This window comes from Motacilla alba, chromosome 5 (assembly GCF_015832195.1).
Source record: "Motacilla alba alba isolate MOTALB_02 chromosome 5, Motacilla_alba_V1.0_pri, whole genome shotgun sequence".
NCBI lineage: Eukaryota > Metazoa > Chordata > Aves > Passeriformes > Motacillidae > Motacilla > Motacilla alba.
The window spans coordinates 10689178-10715379 of record NC_052020.1 but is presented as its reverse complement, the minus strand read 5'-3'; the positions used below and the strand labels follow the sequence as shown (position 1 = coordinate 10715379).

General features: G+C 38.7%; 1 protein-coding gene across 3 annotated transcripts in view; it reads left to right on the top strand.

Annotated features, from left to right (window-relative positions):
- ZNF143 (zinc finger protein 143) overlaps positions 1 to 25101 on the top strand; it is a 38591-nt gene extending 13490 nt beyond the window's left edge. For 2 of the 3 annotated variants that reach the window (XM_038138352.1, XM_038138351.1), the window contains exons 4-16: positions 35 to 118; positions 344 to 424; positions 1336 to 1532; positions 5379 to 5453; positions 9567 to 9686; positions 10597 to 10672; positions 12498 to 12623; positions 15501 to 15680; positions 16768 to 16995; positions 18270 to 18418; positions 19737 to 19898; positions 20641 to 20787; positions 23136 to 25101. In XM_038138352.1, the coding sequence (XP_037994280.1) occupies positions 35 to 118; positions 344 to 424; positions 1336 to 1532; positions 5379 to 5453; positions 9567 to 9686; positions 10597 to 10672; positions 12498 to 12623; positions 15501 to 15680; positions 16768 to 16995; positions 18270 to 18418; positions 19737 to 19898; positions 20641 to 20787; positions 23136 to 23219 (1709 nt within the window). In that variant the 3' untranslated portion in view covers positions 23220 to 25101. The remainder of the gene's footprint in view (positions 1 to 34; positions 119 to 343; positions 425 to 1335; positions 1533 to 5378; positions 5454 to 9566; positions 9687 to 10596; positions 10673 to 12497; positions 12624 to 15500; positions 15681 to 16767; positions 16996 to 18269; positions 18419 to 19736; positions 19899 to 20640; positions 20788 to 23135) is intronic. The other variant, XM_038138353.1, reaches the window with a different exon arrangement.
- Positions 25102 to 26202: the final 1101 nt, after the last annotated feature.

Sequence of the window (26202 nt, the reverse complement as noted above, 5' to 3'; positions counted from 1 at the left end):
ATTAGAATTCTTAAAAATATTCTGTGTATTTCAGATGGTAAATTAATGGATGGCCAAGTGATTCAATTAGAAGATGGTTCTGCTGCTTATGTTCAACATGTACCTATGCCTAAAAGCAGTGAGTGCAATAATACAAGAAATATGTTCTAAAATAATGTATTACTAATAAATATTGCTATTAAGTAATTAACAGTCATGATAATAGCTTGATTTCTTATTTTAATGGAAATAATCATGAAGATATCTTAGATATTTTGTAATCCTGGGTATTTAGTGTTTAATCTTTCCATCTAAGGATTCTTTGAAGTCTTGCTGAAGTGCTGTAATTGTTCCTCCTGAGCAGGGGAGAGCCTGCGTCTGGAAGATGGACAGGCAGTTCAGCTGGAAGATGGAACTACAGCATTTATTCATCACACCTCCAAAGGTAACTCTTCTGGCAAGTGGGATTTGTCCAACAGAACTTCAGCAGTATTTAACAGGATTCTCTCTAAAAATATCCTCTTAATGGGATTCCCAGTGTGAATTGCTTGGTGCTTTAACTTTGATATCTGAAAATTATTGAAATGAGACTTTACTTGGGCCTCATGTAACAGTTATAAATGTAATCAAACCCAGTGTGTTTCACTGTTTATTTAGCCCAGGATCACTTTAAAGTGAGCTTATACCTTTAGGTAGTAGGGCAGAAAATGTGACAGCTGACAGTCAAGAGTGCAGATGTAGTTATTCCAGATGACTTATGTTTCTGCAGAAGATGATTACACTAGTCTGGGAAACAGTACCACTTCTCTAGAAAAAGTGCTCAAGTGTATTTTTTAAGTCTGTTTAAACCAGTGTGACAATTACATTTTACCACCAACAATAGTAAGAGTGTAATATAAATTTTTTTGGTAAAAAGTATTTTTATATTTTGTGTTTCTTTTACATTTTTGCATGATTCTCTTATTAAAATGTGAGATCTGTGAATTCTAAAATCTGAAGTAATGATATCAGTAGATCTCTTATATTATTTTCATTTTATTGTAAGTGGATTTGAAACGGAAAGCATATTTGTGTTCTTGATTTCCTTTGTAAGTAAAGCTTGATCAATATAATTTTTTTGTACTTTTTAAAGTGTAGAAATAGAACTGTACGAGGTGTTGTCTTGAAAACAAATTCCTGTGTTATTCACAATATCAGTTTCAGTGTTTATGTATGTCATATACTCGTGGTTATATTTCCCATATATTTCATACGTGTCCATGACTTTGGGAGGCACCTCCTGGAGAGCAGTAGTTTCTCGTGTAACACACTGCTACTCCTTTCAGAACCCTAACACTCTGCAATATCATTCCTCAGACAGTTATGACCAGAGTGCCCTGCAAGCTGTGCAGCTGGAGGATGGAACCACTGCCTACATCCACCACACGGTGCAGATGCCCCAGTCTGACACCATTTTGGCCATCCAGGCTGATGGCACAGTGGCAGGACTGCACACAGGAGATGCTGCCATCGACCCTGACACCATCAGTGCTTTGGAACAATATGCAGCCAAGGTACTCTGCAAGGCATCTTCTCTAGCCATCCTGTCTTTAAAAAATGTACAGCACAACATATCTGGCAGTAGAAGCCAATTGTTGTTTAAGAAATGAAATTGTAACTGGGAGAGTCTCAGACTCCTAGAAGAGAGATTACCAAATTGTCATGACAGTGCTTCACTGTCCTGAGCAGCTCTGGTGCCTAGTGTTGCATAAAAAGGAGAAAAGATTGAACACTGAACTGGAGGAGGATTTAGAAAGCCATTTAGACAGCCAAATGATAATCTTCTCTATCCTATAGCATTGCAAAGGAGTCTCTGGGAGGGACTGCTTGCATAGAAGGACGAAGTTGAATTATTCTTGTTCAGGCACTATTGCTGGATTAATTGTTTTTGAATGGGAAGAGTATGGCCTGGTGTACTGAGCAAGGGCAACACATAGTATGAAGTGTAGAAAAGACAATCAGACAGTTCAGAAAAATACTTCTTTGATCCATATTTGCAATAGTAAAAATGCAGTAGGATGCACAAAATTCATGTTGCTCACTTTACTGGGCTTCTTTAAAGCATGAGTAAGTATGGTAATGGGTGATGCAACTTCCATGACTCTGTAATTAAGCAGTGTCCCAGTTGCTGGATAATTGCCACCAGTGCTTGTATTGCTCTGGAAAAAGAGCAGAATATATTGTAAAGTCTGTCCTCTTAATGTCACCAAGAGTTGTCAAAATTTGGGAGGCCAGTTAGGATAATTAAATGGCTTATTCACTATTCTTTTCATTATGCTTCTGTCTGTTAGAATTGAGAGATCCCAAGGCAGGCAGTGAAATTGTGTTGTGATGCTGTGCTTTAACATTTCATGAAATAAAAGGTAATTCAGTGTTAGTTGAGCTGTAATCACAAGCTTTTGTACATTCCACAGGAACTGTTTCATTTAGATTAAATCAATCACAACTTTGCCCTTCTTAACCAGCAGCTATTATTAATCATAATTTCTGATATGTTTCTGGTTTGAGAAGGTGAAGAAGAAACAGAAAAAATGCAAATAAATTTGCATTTTCATCCTATTTAACTCAATATGGGTTTTTTAATTCTGTAATGTGAATTTGTTTCCTGTAGTGCCCTTGTGTGTTTGTTTAGGAAAAAATGTTTTCTTTAACTTTCATCTCAGAGCCTTATTCTGAATGATACTGCTGGAACCTTTAGGGGACAGTCAGTAGAAGTGAGTTTTCCAAGCACTACACCTGGTTTATGGGGTTATTTTGGTACAAAACCAAATATTAGCTCAATGGTTAGAACCCTGGATCTCTCTTAAAAGAAGAAATGTGGTTTTATGATTCTTCTCCATGTCCATGCACCCTTCATAGTGAGGCAAGGTACACTTTTCATAGCTGGTGTTTCAGACACCTTGAGAAAGGTACAGGAAGAAATTAAATACACATGGTAAGAATATGATAGAATTTTATAAAATTTTAAGTAGCTCAAAGAAGAGTAGTGACTTATCATTGGCTGCCCCAGTTCCAAAACTGGGAAACACCAGGTGAAGCTCACATGTGAAGGATTCAAGAAGAATGAAGATGCTTTTTCGAACAGCTCAAAGTGAAGCACTGCTTGCAGGATATTGTGGACACTAACATGTCCTTGGATTCAAGGAGTAATTAGATAAATTCATAGAAGAAAAATGTGTCCATGGCTATTAGGTAGAAACACGTAACTCCTGGTTCAGGAGGTTCATAAACCACAAACTGCCTGGAGGTTGGCAGAATATTATGGGAATGCATCACTACATGCTTGGCCTGTTTGTTTAGTGTTCTCTAGCATGTGCTACTGGCTGCTGGTGGAAGTGAAATGGTGCAGGAGTATGGCCTTTGGTTTGACTCAATGGAGGTGTTCTTTTGTTTTTATTTAAAGGCAGACTAAATCTTTCTTTAGCATAAAGGAGAGGATTTTAGGAGGAGCTCAAAGATCTGCCCTAGAATCCTTCCAGAATCCTTACAATACTGCAAAGGACAAGTTTAAAGTTGGGTGTCTTTTTTTGTTTGGTTCTTTTAAAGCTTTCTTTTCGAAACTTAAAGGGCAAAGAAAAAAAAGGTGATTTTGGAGAGTGGTGTTTCTTTGTTCCCCTGTCCTATGCAACAGGCAGAAACAGAAAGATCAGTGGGGTGCCCAAGATCAGTGTAGAATATAAGAGAGTTCATACAAGGAGGTCCAAGCAGACTCCCCAGAAGCTCACTGAAGTGGTGGAACATGTACATTTTTCATTGTCCCTCACTTCTCCTTGAGGCAGGAAAGTACCACTTTCCACAACATGCAAAGCACATGTAGACTTGAGTCCTGTAATTTTGGGCTGAGTCAATGCCACCATCCTCCCAAAGCAAGCGAGGAGAAAAGGTCATTGCTCTCAGTGAAGTGAGAATAGGTGATGGAATGGTGAAGAGGTTACAACACATACTTTCCTCCATGAGCTGCTTTCCTGTGCCATCACAGCTGCTGGCAGAGCACAGGAACTGGGGTTTGTGCATGCCCCAACACATGCACACACGTTCTGTTGGGATCATTTGTTTCCAATAGTTGATAGAGTTCTAATTTCATGTCAGCAGTTCTTGTCTCTACCAACAACAGGAAGTTCAGGATGAAGTAATTCACGTCTCCTTTCCGTGCAGGTTCTCCCCTCTTCCTTTAAAAATTCTGAGGGAGAAGGGGTTCCAAAATAGCTATTGTTTCCCTCTGAAAAAACCACCCCAAAATTACCTCCTTTCTGACACTCTCTTCAATCTTTATGTAATGTAAATTTGCCTCTGCTTGGTCACTTTCCTCATTACTGTTTAAGCTCAAAGTTCCCAAAAGTAAATTGTCTAATTTAGAGAGAGTGTGTGAAAACCTCTTGTGGGATGAGTTCCTGCCAGTCTCCAAACAAACTGCTGGGGGCTGGTGCTTTGGGCAAGGTGCTTCACAAACCCCCAGTGATCTCAGGGGCCTGCTGTGGCTCTTGCGAGGCAGGGTTCCTGCCAAACTGCTTCAGAGAAGGATAAAATCACTTAGACTAGGCTTAGGTGCATCAGTCTCAGCCTTGAATATAATGGAGGCAGAGAGTATTGGGAATGCCTGTGGTTAGTACAGAGACAGTTTAGGGATGGGAAACTATGCAAAGTATACTTTTTTATATAGTGACCAGTAACTTGCTATTCTTTGAGCTGCTGCTTGTGAGAGAGTATGGGGACTTTTTAAAAACTGGGTAATTACATTTTTATTTAAATAAAAGTTTCACATTAACATCTAACAGTCTTTCAAATATTTTTGTGAGCTCCTTGGAAACGGCAATACCTTTCTCCTCCTGGCGACTGTCTTTAAAAACAAATGTATGTAGCAATACCCAAGTCCTTGCTTAGTTGTAATTGGACTAGTTCAAATTGAGATGTAACACATTGTCTTAGGTATTTTGATTCAAAAAGCAGTTGAGCTGTTTGAAACAAGTACATTCTGCTTAACAAGGAGTGAGAGAGATATCTTTGTTACAAAAGAAGTAAATGGTTGTTGTTTTTTTTAATCAGAACTCAGTATTGTTAAATGTATTGATTTATTGTAATACTTTTGTCAGTCTAATAATTTAACATCCTTAGTTCTTGCAGTCTTTCCTAGCTTGTTATAAAACAACTTTGCTGTGCTCACTTGGTCTGTTCTATAACGCAGGTGTTGCAAGTGGTGATTTTTGTTTAAGTTCATGTACTATGGGATAACCATGTTCCAAGAGGGAGCTAGAGAGCTATGACATAATAAACCCAGGAACTGTCTGCAACCCTCTGTTTCTCAGATGAATAAAAGTAACTGGTGTTGTAAATGTTTTTCCCATTTCAACTTTGTTTTTCAGGTGTCTATTGATGGAAATGACAGTGTTAGTAGCACAGGAATTATAGGTGAAAATGAACAAGATAAAAAAATGCAGGTATGTGCTTAATACGAAATAATTAATTATGTTTATTTCTTTTGTCTTTTCTGCCCAGCAAGGTGCATGATAGGGAGTCCTGTAGCCATGAACTATGGTTTGCTTCCACCCTTCAGAAGTTGTAGATTTCAAACTATACAGATAGATTATATTATCTCACTCTGTACAAGATCCTGTCACAAGAGTTGTAAAAGATCTTCTAATACTTACTGTTGTCTAGGGGGTTTTCCTGTTAAAAAGTAATTAAAAATTGTGTTGGCTTTCTAAGATTTTTCAAGCTGACCTGAGTATTTCTTCAATAGGAGTGTAAGTACTTCAGAAGTTCTTTCCAGAGAAGGAGCTGAGTTTTGATAGTATTTAAAGCAGAAAAATGTTGTCTCAGTTATTAAATTTCTTCTAGGAGAGATTATTCCAGGCATAGATCTGGAACTGTTCTCTCTTTAATGACTTATTTTGATTCCACTTGTCCTGTTAGGGTCCCTGACCTTTACACCAGGTTTTATAAGGAATCAGTAGTTAAGAGTGTTCCTCCTAGAGAATGCTTAAAGAACAGAAAAAGACTTAAATTTCTTCTTCTGGATCCATATTGTTAGTTCACAGAAATGTAAAAGCCTTTAAATGTTAAAAGATTATTGTAAAAGTTCAAAGGGTAATGGAAAATACAGGTGCAGCTTACTAAGTCTCAAGCTTTTTTCCCTGGGATCCATAAAATTATGTAAGGAGAATGGTATTTGGCATTATAATGTATTTTATTAAAGGAAAAGACAAAGAAAAATGTGTCCTGGGTTTCAAATATACAACTAAAATAATAGTAAAACCTCTATATCTTCACATGTTCAGATGACAAAATCAAAAATGGAAAAGTCATTGCATTTAGAATGGGGCTTCTGTGGGCAAACCTTTTCTTGTTGCCTAATTTAAGAAGTAATGAAGTAGATAAAGAGGAAGAATGTCTTTTTCCAAGTTCAAAATACATAATCTTGGAAAGGAATAATTACAGGCTCACCTCTCACAGCTCAAATTTTCTATTTTTAATCTTTTACAAGTCAGATCCCACAATGTTTAAAGCTGCAGACACTTCACTTTTGCCTGTGTGGCATGACTGGGAAGGAGAGAATAACTAATACTTGCATTATTTACTGTTTTGGACCACGTTCCAGAAAATGAAATTTAAAAATTTAGAGGGTTTGCACTTGTAGGTTGGAATAGGGATACAACTCCAATGAAAGGCAAAATTCAAGTACAAGTAAGATAAAAGCTTTGTTGGTTTTACCTGAGTTAAGAGCCTATTAAGCAAAATTACCTGTAATCAGTGTCCACCTAAATATTGATTTTGGCTTCAGCCCCAAAGCAAACTGAATGTGGAGGTGGTTTTATCTTATACATATATGGCAACATATGTGCAATATGGAAATGTGCCAATCTTATGGAGCACTGCGTGCTCCAAACAAAACAAGATCTGCTATTTCAAAAAGGTAGTGAGGCTTAGTCTCAAATTCTGACCCTTATAAGGTAACTACAGTTGGCCTTCAGTTGAAGGGGCCCACAGCTATCAGTTCTGTTGGAAAATAGAAATCATTCTTACATCTTGATTTAAGTAGATACCTACTTGTAACTCATTCTGTATTCATATGTATTAATATATAATATATAAAAGTCTCATATTTAGATGTAGAATTAAATAGGTGTATATTAATAAACTTTTTAAGTCCACAGGGAACAGAACAGATGTCACACTGCTAAGCAGTCACTCAGACTTGCGTGTGGTTAGTTAGGTGTTTCAGGAAAGAAAAAAAGCATAAAACCTCTTTGTGATTTCTACACGGGGAAACAAAACCCTCTGTGTGCCCAAATGGATATCTCACTATTTCCTTTCAAACCTGTCTTACCCATCTGCTCATAATACCCACTCTGATTATATGACTCTGCTCTTATGTGTGCAGTAGAAAAATCTGATCCAAGATCTTTGTTCTTCTCCTGTGTTACCTCTCTGAGATCAGGATACATGTGTGATCTCTTAAAAATAGGGGGTTTAAAATTCTATTAATTTATTCATTCTGTTTGAAAGTATTTGAAGTACACAGTTCCTCTCAGTAAGTTCCACATTATTAGAAAGGTGCTTCCTCCCCACTTTTTGTATCCATCTTAATATTGGTAGGATTATGGCTGTCTATTTCCTTGCGGATATCAGCACATTGCAGAATTGTTTTCATTTTCTTTTCAACTTTGGCATACTTGAGCTTTGTGGCAGAACTTAGCAAGTATACACATATTTTTATATAAATACTTTACATGAATATTTTTATATGCTGGAACAACAAAGAAATAGTAGTAGAAATATAGATAGGAAAAAAATAATTAGTGCTTCAGTGCAGGTGCTCAACCAAGTGTATTCTTCATGATCCTTAATGTACTGAAGTGATTTCTGTGATTCATGTTGTCACGGGTTAAACAATAGTATCAGTAATGATTTCTTGATGCAGAAGGTTGTTTTTCTCTGTGGTTCCAGGGAAGATTTTCTGAAGTGATGGAGTTGAACATTTCAGCTGATTAAAAGTTCTGTATTAAACTTTGCTCCTTTAGTCTTATGAACAGTCTGAACGTAACAGGTTATTCCATCCTCTCTGAAGAATCTCTAGGAAAGGTGTTAGCAGTGAAATCTGTGATTTCTCTGAAAGAGGAAATAAAAATAAAGGTGTGTGCTGTTGCAGTCTCCCTGGTGCAGGGAGCTGTGGTGGGAGGGCTCAGATGGCTGAAGTGCTGTGGTGATGGACCCAGGCTCTTTAGAAGGGCCAGCTGGGGAAGGAGAGCAGCAGGAGCTGCCCTTCCAGTGGGAACAGCAGGACTGCACAGGGCTTTGGGATGGGAGATGGCTCAGCCCAGTGTGGGTGCTGAGGTGGTGACTGCGCCACAAGGTCGTGATCAGGAGGAAGATGAAGCCTTCTTCAGACAAGTGGAGCAAGCCTCGTGTTCACAGGCCCGCGTCCTGACGGGGAATGTTAACATCCTCGGTGTCTGCAGAAGGCATCACAGCAGGGCACAGCAGAGGAGCATCTGGAGTTCAGGGATGGCAAGGGGCAATCTGAGCAGGTTACTGAGCAAAGGGAGCCACTTTGCACAGCCTCAGTTGCCAAAAGAATTAGTTGGGAATGTGAATGTTGGGAGCAGACTTCAGGAGTCTCCATCTTTAGAGATACTCAGAACCAATTTGGATATGGCTGTGAGCAACCTGCTGCAGCTGACACTGTTTTCTGCTGAGATTATTGTCTCCTCATCCATCCTGTGAAATGTTCTTTTGACAGTTTGGAATAGAATGGGATCGGTAACAAAAGGGAGTTGATTTGGAAGGACAGACTGTATAAAACAGTCTCGATTGCTTTGCACAGAGTTGAATGGAAATACTGATGTTTGGCCTGCTGCCTCTGTGTTCTCTCTGTATGGATGTCAGGTTTTTTTCATGTTTCTTGCGTGTCAGTACAGGCTAGGAGGGAGCCTGTACAAGGGGTTTCAGGTGCCTCCTGAAGCTGGGCTGTTTATTTTCCTGTTGTCATGCCACAAGGGAGAGTAGAACCTAGCTCACAATGCTCCAATTAGCTGGATCAAAGGACATGCATGGCAAACCAAGTACAAAATGCTTTCCTTCATTTTCAAAAAATGCTCATTCTAAGGACGTTTAATTATTGTTTGGCCTTTCCATGAACTTGTATTTGAAGGTGGTCTGATTTAAAACTAATTTCTCTGAGGAACAGATCTAGTGCCTCAGATATAATCTATGACTTGTCTGTCTATTAATTTGGTAATTTTACCACTGTGCTTATATTTTAAATCATTTGTCTTTGTCAGTGGGCTAATTAATGCAGGCTTTTAAATTTTCTAGGTACAAGTAAATGTTTTACAGTTTCCATCATGATTTCCAGTTATTTATTTTTAGTTTATTTATTGAGGGCTCAGAAATACATGGCATAGCAAAGCAAAGAGAAACAAAAGAAACCTGTCAGAATCAGCTCTGTCTTAATAGCAAAATAAAGTGTGTAACTTCTCTGATCCCTTTTGCTTGTTCTTTTGTTAGTATGTGGTTTGGGTTTTTAAATTTTTTTTTCTCTTTCACTTAAGATTGTCTTGCAAGGACATGGAACAAGAGTGACTGCAAAATCTCAACAGACTGGAGAGAAGGCCTTTCGCTGTGATTATGATGGCTGTGGAAAACTCTACACAACAGCTCACCATCTTAAGGTGATGAGATGTAAAATGTGCATTGCTGCTTTGTAGATATTATTTTTTGGGAAAGATTATGTGGTTAGAAGTAATAGAAATTGAGAGGGAGCCAGTTGCAATGGGGCTGTTTTGTTTTTGATGTTTATTGGATTGATTTTACAGTAATTGGTGGTGCCTAGCTGAGTTTACTTAGTGTTCTGGGATCATGTTCAGCTGCTCTCTTGCCAGCATGGGGAGGTTGTTCCCACCAGCAGTGTCACAGAAATTCTGGAATCCAGCATTTGCTTTATCAACTTTATATGTATGCATGATCATGCAAAAATTCCAGGTTTTGAAATATTTCACCATCAGAGTACAAAGTGAGACTCTTCAAAACTAATATTCAAAGTGAAAAACTGGAACATCTTTTCTTCACAGATGGAAGCTTCTTAATTCTCTTCCTTATTTTAAATTAAGCAAAGGAATTACTGAAATGGTAAATGGTATAGGGCTGCTCACATTGCAGCTGAGGCTGGCACAATCCCTTGCTGATGAGGTAACCTTGCTGTAGAGGTTTTGTGCAATATAAGAGCATCATTGGAAGTCAATGATGAGCGGAGTCAAAAATGAGATGGAGAGTGGGCTCTGAGGCATATTTACCTCCTGTCTTTAATGTAGTGCATGATGGCAACTCTGCATGTATTTACAGAAGTGTTTTGTGCCAAACTGACTGGCAGGATCAGGCCAGACCTTGGAAAGAGACATCTTTAGTTTTAGGGAAAATGTTGTTACCATATTTCATTATTTTTTCCATCACTGATATAAACAGGCACTTCAATGTGAATCTTAGTAAGATAAATAAAATATGTTGGCTTTGAGAATAAACTGTTTCTGTGCTGAAGAAACCAGATCCAGCATTTCATTAAGTCACTGTTCTGAATGTCAACAGGTGCATGAAAGGTCTCACACAGGAGACAGACCATACCAGTGTGAACATCCTGGATGTGGCAAAGCCTTTGCAACAGGTAATCTTGTGCAGACTAGCTCCTCCTGCTTGTTTGTGTTTGTCTGTGAATAAAGTAAGTTTTTATAAGTAAAAAATGCCTTTTTTAACGGCTGAGTTGGTTGGGACAACTGGGAAAAGAGTCACCTTTTCAGCTAGTGTAGCAATAGAAAGGACAGAGGATTTAACCCTTACTGAAGGGGGAAGGAGGTGAAGCACTCAACACTTCCCTCACTCTTCATCTGTCATCTACAGTAAACTAAATGTCAAAAATAGGCCTTTCTTACCATTAAACTAATAGCAAAAGTTAAATGAGGTGATAATAAAAAGCTGAACCTGTAGGCTAGGAGCAGATTCCTGATCTTCTGGTCTAAATTTGAAAGGAACTTTGATAGAAGATGCTGGTTTAAGTGTCCTTTATGGAATTTGTATCAGAGTGACATCTGTCATGAAGTAAACTCCCCATTTGTACAGATTACTCTGCTCATAAATGATGCCCTGAGATGGAATTTGATTGTACAAAATGCAATTATGAGGAATGAAACAGAAGAAAGTGGAAGAGCAAAACTTGTTTCAATTTTTATTCTTTTACTTGGAATGTAAATTAGTATCATGCTTAGAAAAGTTAGGCTCTGTTTTTTCAATAAGGTATTTTTGAAATAACTTAATCTGATCTAATACATTTGCTACAATTGCTTTGAATAGAAACAAGCAAAATAAATACTGATTCAAAAAGTCAAAAGGGAAACAACCACACTTTTAAAGGGCTGCACCTAAGTTTAATTGCATAGTGTTTGCAAAGGGATTTCAAAACTATGTCATTAAATACTCTCTTCCTTTGTAACACACTTATGTATAGCTATAACAGCTGTTTGTTTATAAATACTGTATTTTTTGATCAGAGCCATTGTACTATTGTAGTTCAACAATCCTTGCCTTGGACAAAGTTCACTTTAAGTACTGAGTAGTCTTTGGTTTAAATGTTAAGAACTCTCCTGGGTTGGGTCATGAAATTGAGTTTATTTTAGATAGAAATGTGAATTAATGCTTAGCTTGGTTAACACACTTCATGCTTTAAAAAAACATCAAGAACAGGCATTTCAGCTGTTTCGGGAAGAAGTCACTGAAATTAAAGCAGATGTCATTTTCTTACAGACTTTATTTTGTACAAATTTATACATCACTTGTGGATACAAGTGAAATTCAGGTTCATTTTCTAAAATGGCTGTTTCAGGCTTCTTTAGTCATTATCTTTTCAGGGAAGTACTGAATGGAAAATTTTGGTTAAATGCTCATTGCAAAATAATTTATAGAAGGCCTGATCCAACGTTCACTTCAGACTGGTAGGGTTTTTGATGATGATGAGTTCCTAAAAGTAATCTTAAAGAGAATGTGTGTCTATGACAGCTCTTGGTTAGCACCTGTATATGTGATTTTACTGCTGACTTTGTTAGTGGTTATTGCTTTCCTGTGAGCAAATAATTAAATGCCATTTTGATGACACTAGTGGGAAGAGGTAAAAACTAGATGGAATGCACAGCACATGGCTTCTTCAGAAGGCAGAATAAATATTTGTCCGCATAATTGCAGTTTATCCTTCTGAAGGGAAGGAGAAGAATTATGGAAAGAAATAAAATAATAAAAAATAAAGAATCAAAGAATTTCTAATCTGTTACCTAGAGTTCTGCTGCTCTGTAGGGTAGAATGAAGAGCTTGCAAAGAACAAAAGAGTAAATTTTACTCATGAGCATTCCTGAGTGGAATAGCAAGCCCAGCTTTTGCTGGTGATGGTTGCTGAGTGTGCTGATGCTGTGCTGTGCCCTGCTAACACCCTTTGTGCTGCCCAGGGTACGGGTTAAAAAGCCACGTGCGCACGCACACCGGGGAGAAGCCCTATCGCTGCACCGAGGAGAACTGCACCAAATCCTTCAAGACCTCTGGAGACCTGCAGAAGCACATTCGCACCCACACAGGTACTATCAGCACGCTGTTCTGGTCACTCACCTAGGTGCATTTTTAGTTGTTTCTCTTTCCTCATTCTGTGACTTTATACCGACAAAATCAGCCTGTGTATATTCTGTTTCTGAAGCCCAGTGAGCTCAGCAGCATTGCAGCGTGGTAAGCATTAAATCCAGCATGCTTTTCTTGGAAAAAGTGCTAAAGCATCCACACTGCTATTGCAAATGCACTAACTTTTAGTAGTGCCTCACTTACATGGTCACTGAGTCACTCATTGCCTTTACAGCTTCATCTGCAGCTGTAACAGAACAAGGAACTTTTCCTCAGTAATTTGTCTTGCCTTTTAGAAATGGCTTCAGTGTTCCTCAGTTTTGGTGCTTTAATGTAAGTCGCACGCTAGCTTCATGAAAGTTGATATTCTGAGCTTGTTATCCTCATTTCCCATCTCTTCTTCCAGCAGAAGAACCAAAATGTCATAGAAAAACAACAGCTACTAAAACTTGCTAAGGCACAAAAAATAAAATCTTACATTTTGTCTAAAAACATTAAATTGAAAGCCAAACCACAAATTCTAGACAGCACACTATGCCCTGCAAAACTGCACACACGTGTAAACAAGATTGCACAATGTCTCCTTTGTGCCTGTGATCTTCAAGAAAAACAACCCCTAAATGTAGCAAGAACCATCTATCACTTGCTAACCTATTCCATTAAATATATTTATGTCTCTGCTAGAACACTGACAAGCTTTTCTGCTGAACTGTCTGAATGTTTATCAGTCAATAAGAAAAAATAAAAGAAGCAGGGGTTTGAATTTTTTTAAAATTAAAAATATTTATAATATGGCAGGATGGGATGTAAATATAGGCAATAAAAATTGTAAAAACTTAGGATTACATTAAGATATTTCTGTGGTTTTGGCCTTCCATACACAAAAAGATTCTGTTGGGATTAGTGCTGTATTGATTTTTAAACATCAGTGTGAACATGTATCATCTCAGCTCTAGAAGAGGACTGTTGATATGCACTGCATCAAGTACTGACTATGAACTGAAAGGTTTCTTATCTGTGGACTGTTTTCTTTCCTTTTTTATGGCCACAGAAGGTGTGTGGTAATTTAATCTCTGTTTAGCAGTTAAGACAAAATATTTGAGCCAGCCCTAATTAACCTACCCACCTGAGCAATATAGTAGAGTAATAGAATCATAATCTCCCAGCAGACCAGGGGCCAGAGGTGTTTTATTTTAGATTTAGGAGTTTCCAGGAAGCCAAAGAATGAGAAGAAAAGTGCAGCACCAGCTTTGTGCAGGTGGATGGAGCAGCGTGCGCTCATGCCTGGTGAAAGCTGCAGCAGGGCAGGAGGCAGGTCTGGGCTCTCCCTCTCTCACATGGCTCAGAAACCTTTCCTTTCCTTTAGGAGGTACATCACTTTCTTCTCTTTCTGCCTGTTTTAACCAGAAGTGACTTCTCCCCCTCTTTGAGTAGAGTCAAGTCTTGCTTTCAGTGCCATCCAATGCTCGCCTCGGCTTCCTCCATGACCTCCCGAGACACAGCCCTGGCACCAGCAGAGCTGCTGTGGCTGCTGCCTCGGGCTGCAGCGGGCTAGAGCCTCAAGGCTTTGCATTTCCAGAGCTGGAATTCGCTGTCACCTGGAAACAGGTCGCTTTGCTAGGAAGTACATTAGAATTTGAAAAGGCCCCTCAGGGGGGACCGGTCTGGTGACATTCCTGCGGGCATTGTTTGAGAGTGATGTGTCCTGCTTTCCAGCGCAGGGTCTGTCGCTGGGTGGGGCTGGCTCTGCGGCCCTGCTGCTTTGGGACTGTTGGGGTCCTGGCCGAAGCGAGGATTAGGGGAGCCATGGTAACACAACACTGAGGTGTACGGGGAATACACACTGCCTTGGCAGGAAGCTGGAAAACCTTCCCAGAACAGCTGCCCGAAGGAGCGAATAGGAGCTTTCTCTGCCAAGGAGCAAACTGCTTTGGAGTTTTGTGGTATTGCTGTCTATCAGGACTTGTTCTTTTATTTTTAATTACCTACTGTTGTATCTGTAGTGTTGTTCTGCTCTTGCTCTCAGATTCTGCTCTTTGGTAAGCAGCTCAGTGTGTGGAATGTACTTGGCTCTAGAAGTGGGAAATTACCCCAGGACAGCCTGTCAGTGGCTCCAAACTTAACCCTCTTGCTCTCCTTCTCTGCGTGCTTTGATAGGTCTGAAAGGTCAGGGTTATTGCAGTATTACTGGTTGGCCTTGTCTGCTATTCACAGTGAAATGCTGTGGTGCAGTGATGTTAGTTACTGTGCTTAAACTTACACTACACAAAAAGACTTACTCTAAAAGAACCTGTATTTGTGATTTGCTTTGGTCTGGGGGCTTGAAACTCGAGTTTGACAGCTGCTTCTCTTTAGAAAGTTTGTTCTTTTTCAAGGTTAAGCGCTTTCTATAACAAGTTTTATTAATCCATGTTTCTCCTGGTTATATGTTGAATCATGAAGGTATTTTTCTCATTTGAAGAATTAACAATTGTCAAATGTCAATGGTATGATACACTTGGTTTGGATAATACATGCATGAACTGGGGAGGTTGTTAAATAGTTGCTAGATTATGGGCAGTGTGAAAGCTAATCCAAGCAACTGAGTCTGTTCCATACATGTTAAAGTATTAATCTAAATGGTTTATGATTTAGCTTACAGACTGTATGATTTTCCTGAATTTTGTTCATTTTGGCTAAACTAGAACACTCCACAGTGGCGTGTTCATGGTATTTCTGATTGAGGATCTCAAAGATAAAATTAGGTAGCTTTAGGTTCCTACAGTCAAGTCTAAGTGTAACTTAGGATTTTCATTCTCTTGTAACCTTTGGTGTGCACCTTTTCTTGTCTTCTTTTTCAGGTGAAAGGCCTTTTAAGTGTCCCTTTGAAGGATGTGGCAGGTCATTCACAACATCTAATATTAGAAAGGTTCACATCAGGACACACACGGGGGAAAGGCCCTATTACTGTACAGAGCCAGGATGTGGGAGAGCTTTTGCCAGTGCAACTAATTATAAGAATCATGTGAGAATACACACAGGTATATGAGTGATTTATTGTATTTTGACATGGAACCTGCTTGGGAGAGGCTGTGTCATTCTCCTTGTGAACAATGTTTTGGTGTGTTTGGGTATAGTCATGTTTCTGTGACTTGGCTTGGTAATTCTGTTTGGGCCTCCTCTCCTTACAGCTGAGGATATTTAAGCAGTTAGATTTCCCACCTTGCTGTCAAGGTGAAATAATTTTGGTTTGGATACAGTTTTTTAAACTAAGCATTGGGCCGAATCCTTGATACGATTCTGGGGCTTGCCTCCCTTGTGAGCTGTTTCTTAAATAAATACCAATAAAGGACAAGTCTGAGCTTAACTTTGGCTCACTGTTATGAGTCACCCTTTCATCCCAGCTGTATTTTCCTTGCTGCTGGAACTGTGGTCAAAACTTCCTTTTTTATAGACTAGATGTGAAAATACTTATCTAGTGAGCAGAATACTTATTTGGTGAGCAGAAATCATAAGCATAAATTTGAAGATTCTAAAATGTAAAAGCCAGTGATAGCCATATCAGCTTGGCAGCATTATGTGTGTTATAGAAACACAGACAAGCTTCACAGAGCAACGTTTTATATCTTAGTTTATATTTTTACTTTACAATGTTATTTGGACACTTGTTCCCTTGATTTTTAAATGGAAAGTTTTTATATGAAACCATAATTGTTTATGCACATGCTTCCTATGGATTTCCTCAGAGCTTTCAATACTCAGAAGTGATACTAGTCAATCAATATATCTGATCATTGAGGAAAACTATGGGCTTCCAGTAATAAAATAACAAAATTCTCAGTACAATGACAAACTGAAATTGCAGTTTTCAGCCTGTATCATTCTGCTTTCATCAGAAGGATGTTTTAGATGGAGTGATAGGAGAAAAATGGGCCAAATTTACTGGCAGTAATTCTTAAGGACAGTAAGATGTTGCATTGATAAACTGTGTGAGGTTGAGCTTCTCTGTTGCCTTTGAAATTAAAGTATGGTTGGCAACGAAGGTTTGTCCCCAAATATCATTTGCTGGCAATTTTTCCTGTGCATCCTGAATAAAGTTCTCTTTATACCTTTCGTTTTCCCTTGCAGGTGAGAAGCCCTATGTGTGTACAGTTCCTGGCTGTGACAAACGCTTCACAGAGTATTCCAGTTTATACAAACATCATGTTGTACATACTCATTCCAAACCCTACAACTGCAATCACTGTGGGAAGACCTACAAGCAGATCTCCACCCTTGCTATGCACAAACGGACAGCACACAACGACACAGAGCCCATTGAGGAAGAACAAGAGGCTTTCTTTGAGCCACCTCCAGGTTAGAGCTGCAGCCTTTGAATCTCTAGTTGGGGAAAAAAAAAGGGTCGGATGGTATTTTGCTGGGGGATTTTGATAGCCAAGGAAATTAAAACATAGATAAAAAGTTAAATTTCTCTCTAAGACTTTTTAGGGTTGTAGGCAACTTGTAAACAGAAGTTGCATAGTAATTGGCCAGATAATAAATTCATTTATAGCAGTCATGGGATTAAGAGAGAAATTTGAGTTGCAGTCTCAGCAAACCTGCTAAAAACATAAACGTGGGCAAAGGACCAGAGAGACTCTAAGCTGATTCCAACTCACTGGACTTTTGTCAGGGATTTTTCGATGAGTACATATATATATATATATATATATATATATATATATATATATATATATATATATATCTAAAACACCATGGCTGGTGACAATCTTTTGTGTGGGAGTAAAGGCTCTGCCTTGAGAAAAAAATCTGTTTTTGCAGTACAGTGATATGGGCTGGCTTTGCTGTGGTTTAGAGCAGTTTCTGTAAACTGTCCTAAAGGCAGAGATGAAAAGGAGCTGCTGTGCTGCAGTACTCCTCAGAGTTTGCTGCTCATGGTATCATGAGTATTGAATCCTACGAGTATAAAGGATCAGACTGAAGGAAATACTGTGAAAGGACAAACACCACTTGTCAAATTGTTATTTTTGGATGTGCCTGAAGATTGGAAATACCCGCACAAACTGTTTGGGTTAGCAAAGTTGTTTTGCTCCATATTTGTGGGAAACTGCACTGAATGCCTCAAGCAGACTTACTATGGCTTAGTTCCTTCTCTTAAAGGAATTATAACGCTTTTTGCTGAGGCTAAACATTTATAAAGATAATGAATTTACTTAAATCTTCACACAAAGGCATGTCACTATATTCTTCTGTATGTTTGTTAATTAATAACTTTTTAAAAAATCCAGTTGTGTTTTCATGGAGTCCTTTGTATGGAGAGGTTAACATTTAATGAATAAATTAGGAATGTTTATCACATTTTAATATTTGCTTACAAACCAAACATATGTGTAGTATTTGTGTCTTTAAGCTCATTACTAAAAGATTATACCTCATGTTCCCAAAATAAGACTTTCTGACTTGCTTCTGGTATCTTTCCTTCTTTTATTTTTCTCATCTTTCCACTAAATTTTTCTGTTGGAGTGTTTAAAACCTTCAGGCAAGACTGAGACTTATTAACCCTTGTCATTTTCTCTCCTGGGGGCATTTAGAGTATGGAAAGTAACTTCTTGCCTTTTTGTATCCAACAGGTCAAGGTGAAGATGTGCTGAAAGGCTCGCAGATCACCTATGTGACGGGTGTAGAGGGAGAAGATGTCATTTCTGCACAGGTTGCTACAGTTACTCAGTCAGGATTAGGCCAACAAGTAGCACTAATATCCCAGGATGGAACCCAACATGTAAGTAACTGCAGTGTCACCTGCTGACACAACCATGCTGAGAATTGAGGCACGGGTTTGTAGCTTCTCCATGGGCTCTCTGAAATCACATAGAATGCTTGATAAATGTTGGTGGAAAAAAGCTTCTCTGGAGCCGTGTCAGGATATCTTTAGGATTGTGCCTTCTGTGGAATACCTAAGTGAAACCACATATTCTGACACGTGAAACTGTATTAATACAAATTTGGGGGGGTTGTTCTCTCCTTGTTATCTTTGTCACTCTGAAAAGGGCTGTTTTAACAACTGTTGTATATACAGCCTGTTTCTGAGGTTTCTCACAGTTCCCAGATTATGCTGTTAGTATCTGATGGGCATCTTCACTGTCTTGTCTTTGCACACACTTTTGGGGGGTGAAGGGTGGAAAGTCTTTTCAGTCCAGGTGCTTCCTTCACAAGCAGTTTGGTTGGTAGTGTGCAGTTTCTAACATAAACTAAAGGATAAGGAATCCTCTGATACTATTTTCCACTTGAACATTTCTATGGCTGTCTTTTTTGAAGGTTTTCTATGGATACATGTTTTTAAGGATTTCATACGAAATTTCTTTGGAAGGGGATTTCAACACAACTCTCTTGATTCACAGTGGCAGTATATTGAAGGCTTTTGGGAAAAAAAATTCTGTATCAGTATAGAAATACCAGTAACATATGAAAGATATATTCTGAATTCAGACTGAAATAAAATATCCGAGGGACCTGTTATATTGCCAGGACATTGGAAATTGCAGCAATACTAAGTAACTGCCATTTTTACCCTCTAAAATGAAGGCCTGCAGGAGCCTTGACATACAATTCTTACATTTAAATGCATCTTTCAGCTTGACTTCAGTTCTGGGATTTATTACCTTGTAAATCAGACTATCTGATGCCCTAATGCATTTATATTGGAGACATCAGTAATTTATATCATTAATTAGTTATGGATTGGTTTTTTGTGGCTTAAATTCTAAGCCCTCATAGGGCTCTTTAGTATTTACATCAAGATCAAAGTATGTCAGGTGGTACAGCCTTAAATCCCATTGACCTCTGTGGCAGGCACATGCATAGATAATCTATTGTGCTGTTATTTGGGATACACTCTGATAAACATGGAGTTGTAGGTTCTGGGATTAGGCATGCAACCCCTCCTACTACAGAGAGCCATATTCTTTTCTGTGAACAGGTAAGTGTGTCTGAAAGGTCAGGAGCTGTTGGATCCCAGCCAGCGAGGCAGAGGGAATGAGGGCTGTGGCTTGAGCAGCACTCGGCCCCTTCCTTGCCTCAGGAGCTGCTGTGTGTTGCAGGTGAACATATCCCAGGCAGACATGCAGGCCATCGGCAACACCATCACCATGGTGACACAAGATGGCACCACCATCACAGTCCCTGCCCACGACGCCGTCATCTCCTCGGCCGGCACGCACTCGGTGGCCATGGTCACTGCGGAGGGCACCGAGGGACAGCAGGTGAGACGCTGTCCCGCACACCTGCTTCCCGTCCCCTGAGGAGCTGGTGTCACCTGGGCCCCTGAGCCATCGTGTGATGGCACTGATGTAGATTTAGCTCAGCAGTTTCCAGCACCTGGCCAACACATTGCCCTCCTGAGTGCCTGGTGTGTCCTACCCGGTGCTGTACATGAAAACAAGGGGGTACCAAGAAAAAAATCTGAGGTACCAGTCCAATGATTCATTTAGGTGTCTGTAAAATAACACCTAGAAATGCCAAGCTTCTTCCCCAAAGTCACAGTAAATGTGTGACAGAACTAAGTATGGAATCCAGTATGACCTGTAATTTCATTGGTTAATATTATGGGACTGTAATTTATTTGGCAGATGGGAAACATTTGTGTAAGTCTATAGCTGTGGGTTGGTTTTTAACGTACAGATAAAACAGCTAACTTTTTAGTACAAATACGATGTTATTGTCAAGTTAAAATTCATTCTGCTGTTCTAAAATTGAAGATGAAGATAGTTATTAATCTCTGTGTAGGTGCATTTATTGAATTGCTGCAGTCCTGAGGATATTTCTATTTTAAGAGCTAGTAGATAATTTGGAGAACACAGTTATGGCAACTTTTCTTTTGCTCAATACAATTATGCTCACGAGTGATCCCAGCTTTGACTGTAACTGTGAAGGCAGTGGTGGTGGTGGAGGTGAGGAGCAGGACCAGATGTGCCAGGCAGGTGATTGTGTCCCTTTGTCCTAAAGGTTGCAATTGTGGCCCAAGACTTAGCAGCGTTTCACAGTGCCTCCTCAGAAATGGGACACCAGCAGCACGGACACCATCTAGTGACTACAGAAACCAGACCTGTCACATTGTTGGCTACATCCAATGGGACACAAATTGCAGTACAGGTAAGATGGGGATAAATGGTGTTTTTTTGAGTGTTTCTTACTTCTAGAGCTAGAAGCTACCTAGTCAGGTAACAAAATGATTTGAATAAGCTTGGTTTCCCTGAAAAAAATTAGCCCACAACTATATAATCTCATATTAAAACAATATGTAGGGTTAGGAAGAGGTGTCGTCATGACATTTTTATGAAAATCCTTTTGCTAGGATTTTCTTCTCCTGAGAAGCTGAGGAGCCTCAGGAAAGAAATGTAAATAATGGCTGTTTGCTGCTGTGGAATGCAGCAGGTGCATCTGTGGTTGGTCCATGCTGGTTGTTTTTAATTAATGACCAATCAAAGATGCAGCTGGGTCGCCTTGCAAAGAGTCACAAGATTTTATTATTCATTTTTTTCTATTTTTGTCCAGCCTTCTGATGAATCCTTTCTATTATTTTAGTATAGTTTTAATATATTATTTTTAATATAATATATATCATAATATAATAAATCAACCTTCTGAAAAATAAAGTCAAGATTTTTGTCTCTTCCCTCATCCTGGGACCCCTGCAAATCCCACAAAGAGGAATAAACAGCATCTGATTTTCCAAATCTACTTGTAGAACTCTGAAAAAAGGGGAAGGCTGGGGGAGGTCCAAACTTCAGGTCAACCAAGTAGTTCAGGGATTCACAGGTTTTCAGTGAAAAAGTGCTTTTGTTCATCCTTCAGCTTTACATATAGGATTGACACATATAAAGCCAAACTCCCAAGGATAAATTGCTATGAATTTATAAAATGAGCACATTTGGTATTTGAACCTTGAAATGCTAATAGCAAAATAGTGCAAACAGTTATATAGAAAGATTATTAATCAGAAATCTCTGGAAATAGTGACCTTCTGTTATGTGCCAAACCTGCACAGTGCAAACAGTCTCTGTAAATAGTTCCTCACATTGTTCAAACACTGTCAGGAAAAGGTAATTTCTGGGTATGAAAGAGCTCTTAAGAGCTCAGATTGAAAGGAATAGTATTGATATCCTCAAGCAGAAACAAGAGATTGTTATTTTACCCTTTGTTAAATGGAAAGTAACTAGTCAGATGCTGTTGAAAGTTGAGAAGCTCTGAATTCTGAACTCCTCTCTTCTGAGCTAAGTTGGCACTAATCAAAACTGCCTTTAAGAGAAACCATGTCAGAAGGCAATTTTCGCATGAGAGCAAGAAAAAAGTAGCTAAAAGGGTCCTTTGAATGAAAGAAAAACAGGCACTCTCTGCACAAGCCCTCTTCTGTTACCAGCGATGGAGCATTAACTTAGGTCTCTTTCCATTAATTAAACTTGAAACACACGAATAGAAGAGATTTTTAAATTAAAACACTATTGATTATTCCTGAGGGTTTGATTGGCTTTTCTCTTGTGCTTCAAAACCAACAAATTAATCCGTTTGGTTTCTAAGTCCTGGTAAAGCCAGTAGCCTGACAGTCCTATTGAAATCCTAACGAGGTGAAAACAGGTCTTGATTTGAGTGGATCCTGAATGTGATATGCAGTGACTGTAAAAATAACAAGTGATACTTAGAATTGTCCCATTAGGTCAAACAATTTGGTTTTACCTTTCACCTCTCATATGTGTTGCTTCTGAGCCAATGGGTAATGGTCAGCTTTACTTTTTTTTTTTTTTTTTTTTTTTTTTTTTTTTTTTTGGTGAGGCTGAGGTTGTCTTCAGTGTTGCCATGATCATATTATAAAACTCTGCGGATTCCTTCCCAAAATTGTGTCAAGTTGTATTTATTCAGGGTTGGTTATCTTACTTCTGGTAGTACCAGATAATTTCCTCTCTAACTGTAGAATCAAACAGTGTCATCACCACAGCTTTTTCATTCAGGTGGGATTCTGCAATAAATGTACACTTCTTCTATAAATTAATGTCATGTGGTGTTCCACAGAGCTGACTTTCTGTTAAGAGAGTTAAGAAAAATGAAGATGTTTGTTTGCTTTACCAGTGATAAAATGAAATGCAACAGCCACTGTGACTTCTGTGCCTTGTCTGAACTTTGTAATAGCTGCCAAGTAAAATATCACCTGCTTTGTGGGTCAAGAAGTGTGTTTATCATGCAGCAGTTCTTTGAAGCACATGTATTTGGTGGTTACATATAAACTCGGTGTGATCTCCTATCAGCAGCTATCTTAATTGTCATGCTGATTAGATAGCTGCTGGTATATATTATCATCCAGGAGAGGTGTGACAATACTGATCTCACTTATTTGGGCTGAAGCATAGTTTGGTATCTCGATCCTTGCTTTCAGATCTTGTTTTGATGCATTTATTATCTAAGTGTAACGTTTTGGACTTGATTCTGTTTCAATGTGTTTGTTTCAGCTTGGAGAACAACAGTCTCTGGAAGAAGCCATTAGAATAGCCTCCAGAATACAACAGGGGGAAACACCAGGGATTGATGATTAACTTGTAAAACTGCTACCAGAACAATAGAGTGAAAGGTATTTTATTTTCAACCAACAAAGGTCCATGCCAGCAACAGCCCATAAAAACTTTGAAGTCCCCCACTCACTGATACTGTGTACACATTTTATGCAAGAGTGAAGAACATTTTCTAAGTTTTGTGTACATAACCCTTGGAATGGACTGACATCATCTACTTCCAACCGTTGCATTCAGGAATATGGAATTAGGATTATATAGTAAACTTCCTTGTTATCCTTTCATCAGATTTCAGACTGGTCTACAAGCAAGTAAAAAATAGAAGTATTGGAATTAATTTTTAATGTCGTGTACAAATAATGAAGGCATTACTGAAGATTTCAGCTGTTTAAATAACCATTTCAGGAACCCTTACAAGTAATAAAGGCAACAAAGCCTTTTTAAATTGCATTCCATTAATGGAAAAGTCTTGGATTTTGAGCCTACTACTGTAAATCTTCGTATTTTGATTTGTTTCATACGGATTTGAATACTCTTTAGATTATCTACCCCATCTCATTCATTGTAAATACAGACTGTTAATGCTGGAAGTGCTAATTATATTATCTTTAAATTGGATTATGTACAAAGAACTGGTTGTTGAATATTAAAGAAAGTAAATCTAATGATTTTGTTTCTTTACATATTTTACTTAAGATGTTACTCTCAAATTATTATGCAATAAAATATAGCAAGATTGTATTGTTTAGATAGGATGATATTGTCATGTGACATACTGTTTTACTTCTTACTGAGACTGAAGTTCAAATTATTTATTTACGGCCTTGTATAAATTTTTCCAAAGTTTATTTATCATAAACTTAATTTTTTGGCATTAATTTTGATCACAATCCACTATAGTGTATTAAGCACATACTGGTAATAGTTATTTCAGACAGTCTAAAACACTACAAGAGTGATTTTCACTAAAAGGTGAAGTTACCCATTTTCAAGTGAACTATTTTCAAATGGTGCATTTGCAGCAAAAGTGCAAGTACTAATAGTTGTTTTCAACAGTTCTGAGTGCCTGCTGCTACCATTCAGTACCTAGGATGTGCTTGATAATCAGTGCTTTTGAAAATCAGGACACGAGTTACTAGAAAAAAGGGATTAATGATGATGTAAGTACAATGCTCCTCTCCAACTATCATTCTGTAAAGGAAAGACTCCATTGTAGATATGTCTCACATTTACAGCAAAATGTAACTTGCAAATTTTTTTTTATATGAAGAAGTGTTTTTACTCTTGTCTTGTTAGCAAGCTGGTTAAGCAAGTTAAAAATTTTTGGCTTCTTGTAAGATTCAGTGCTTATTTTAGATTAGTGTCAAGAGCACTTCTGAAACAGAAGCCTCACCTTTAGCTTTCTCAAGGGAAGGACTGAGCATCCTCTGGACAAAATCTTTATTAAGGAATCCCAAGTATTGTGAGGTGCACATCCTACATGAAAAAATAAAGTCCATAACTAAGTACCTTGAGGTATTTGACCTCAGAAAGGCCAAGTTTGAATGGAATGAGCCAATTTATTGTGAATCACTGTATCAGTGTGGGTTGCAGCCTTTTATGTTTTCTACACAGAAGCAGTGAGAGAATACAGTACTGTGGGATAGATAGGGACAAAGCCAAGGCCATTCTCTGCATAAATTACAAAGTAAAACTTGGAAACATATAGGTTGTCTGTAACTTTTGTATAGGATTGAGGTTGCTTGCTCACTTAGGTGCCAGTTTTCCTGAAATGTTGTAAATCTTGATATCCCATGGAGATAAATGTACTATGCAAGGAGGATTAATTGCCTGTCAACTAGATCAGTTTCTTAGTACTTATCACCTTTTAGAAATTAAAGTTGTATCACTTGATGTGAATGTTCAAGGTTTTTTTTTTTTTTTCCCCTTAAATTTCATTGCTAATAGTTTCTGGAAATGGTGGCTGGAACGGTGGCTTTGACTTAGCAAAGAAATAACTTCAGTTCTTACTTCTCATTTCCCAGGACATTTCCTGACCACTGTACAAATGTGAGTATTCTTTCTCTTTGATACAAGTTGGTTTGCTGCAAGATGTTCATTCACAACCAGCTCAGTCAGGAAAACCGTAGTATTTTAAAAATTATTTCTGTGACTGTTACCTTACCAGTTGCTCCTGCAAAAACAAAGGTTGTGCTTCCGTGTTTTGCTAGCTCCCTCGACATAAATACGGTAGATGACTTAGAGTGCTTAGTGCTTAAAGAAAAGCTGAGGTGATTATGTGTGCCTTAGCTGCAAGGCCTGCCTTCATTAGAGACCTTGGTGATTCTCCCCTCCTGCTTCCATTCAGCCAGCAGTGGAAGGAGCTGTTTTGGTAGCTGATGCTGCGTGTTGGCATTGGAAGGTCCTGCAGTGGAGCTTAGGCAGGATGAGATCGGGTTAGACAAATTGGAAAATTGGCAAAAAGGATTTCAGGAGGAGGAAGCAGAGACTATGACAGGACTGGATGTTTGGCAGTGGAAATCTCTGTACTTTACCCACGGATTCTACCCTTCTTTCAAAAACTGTCTCAGTGGGAATGCTTTGGCACATTAGAAAGAAGTAGTTTGTAAAAGATGAGCCCTGTAAAGCCAATCGGCTCAGGGTATCACTGCCTCTTGCAGACTCACTCCCGCATTTCCAGTCACGATTTTTCTCTTGCATGTCAATTCCGGGTCTGTACCAATTCTCCCCATGAAGGAATGAGCCCAAAGTCTTTCCAGACCTCGCAGTCAACTTTTCCCTGTTAAGTATTTCTCCAGATTTTCCCTGTGGTGGCCTTTGCTTTACTGGAGTTTAGTGCCTCTTCTGATAGTAAAGGAGGTGGTTATTTTCGGTGCTGCAGGCTGGTGACCTGTTGTGCCAGACACACTCTGCATAACAACAGGACGGCTTTTACCCTGAAGAGCTAATGGTTTTCATAAGAGTAAATCCTGCTGTAAACAGCCTTCATCCTGCTGCTGTGATTAAG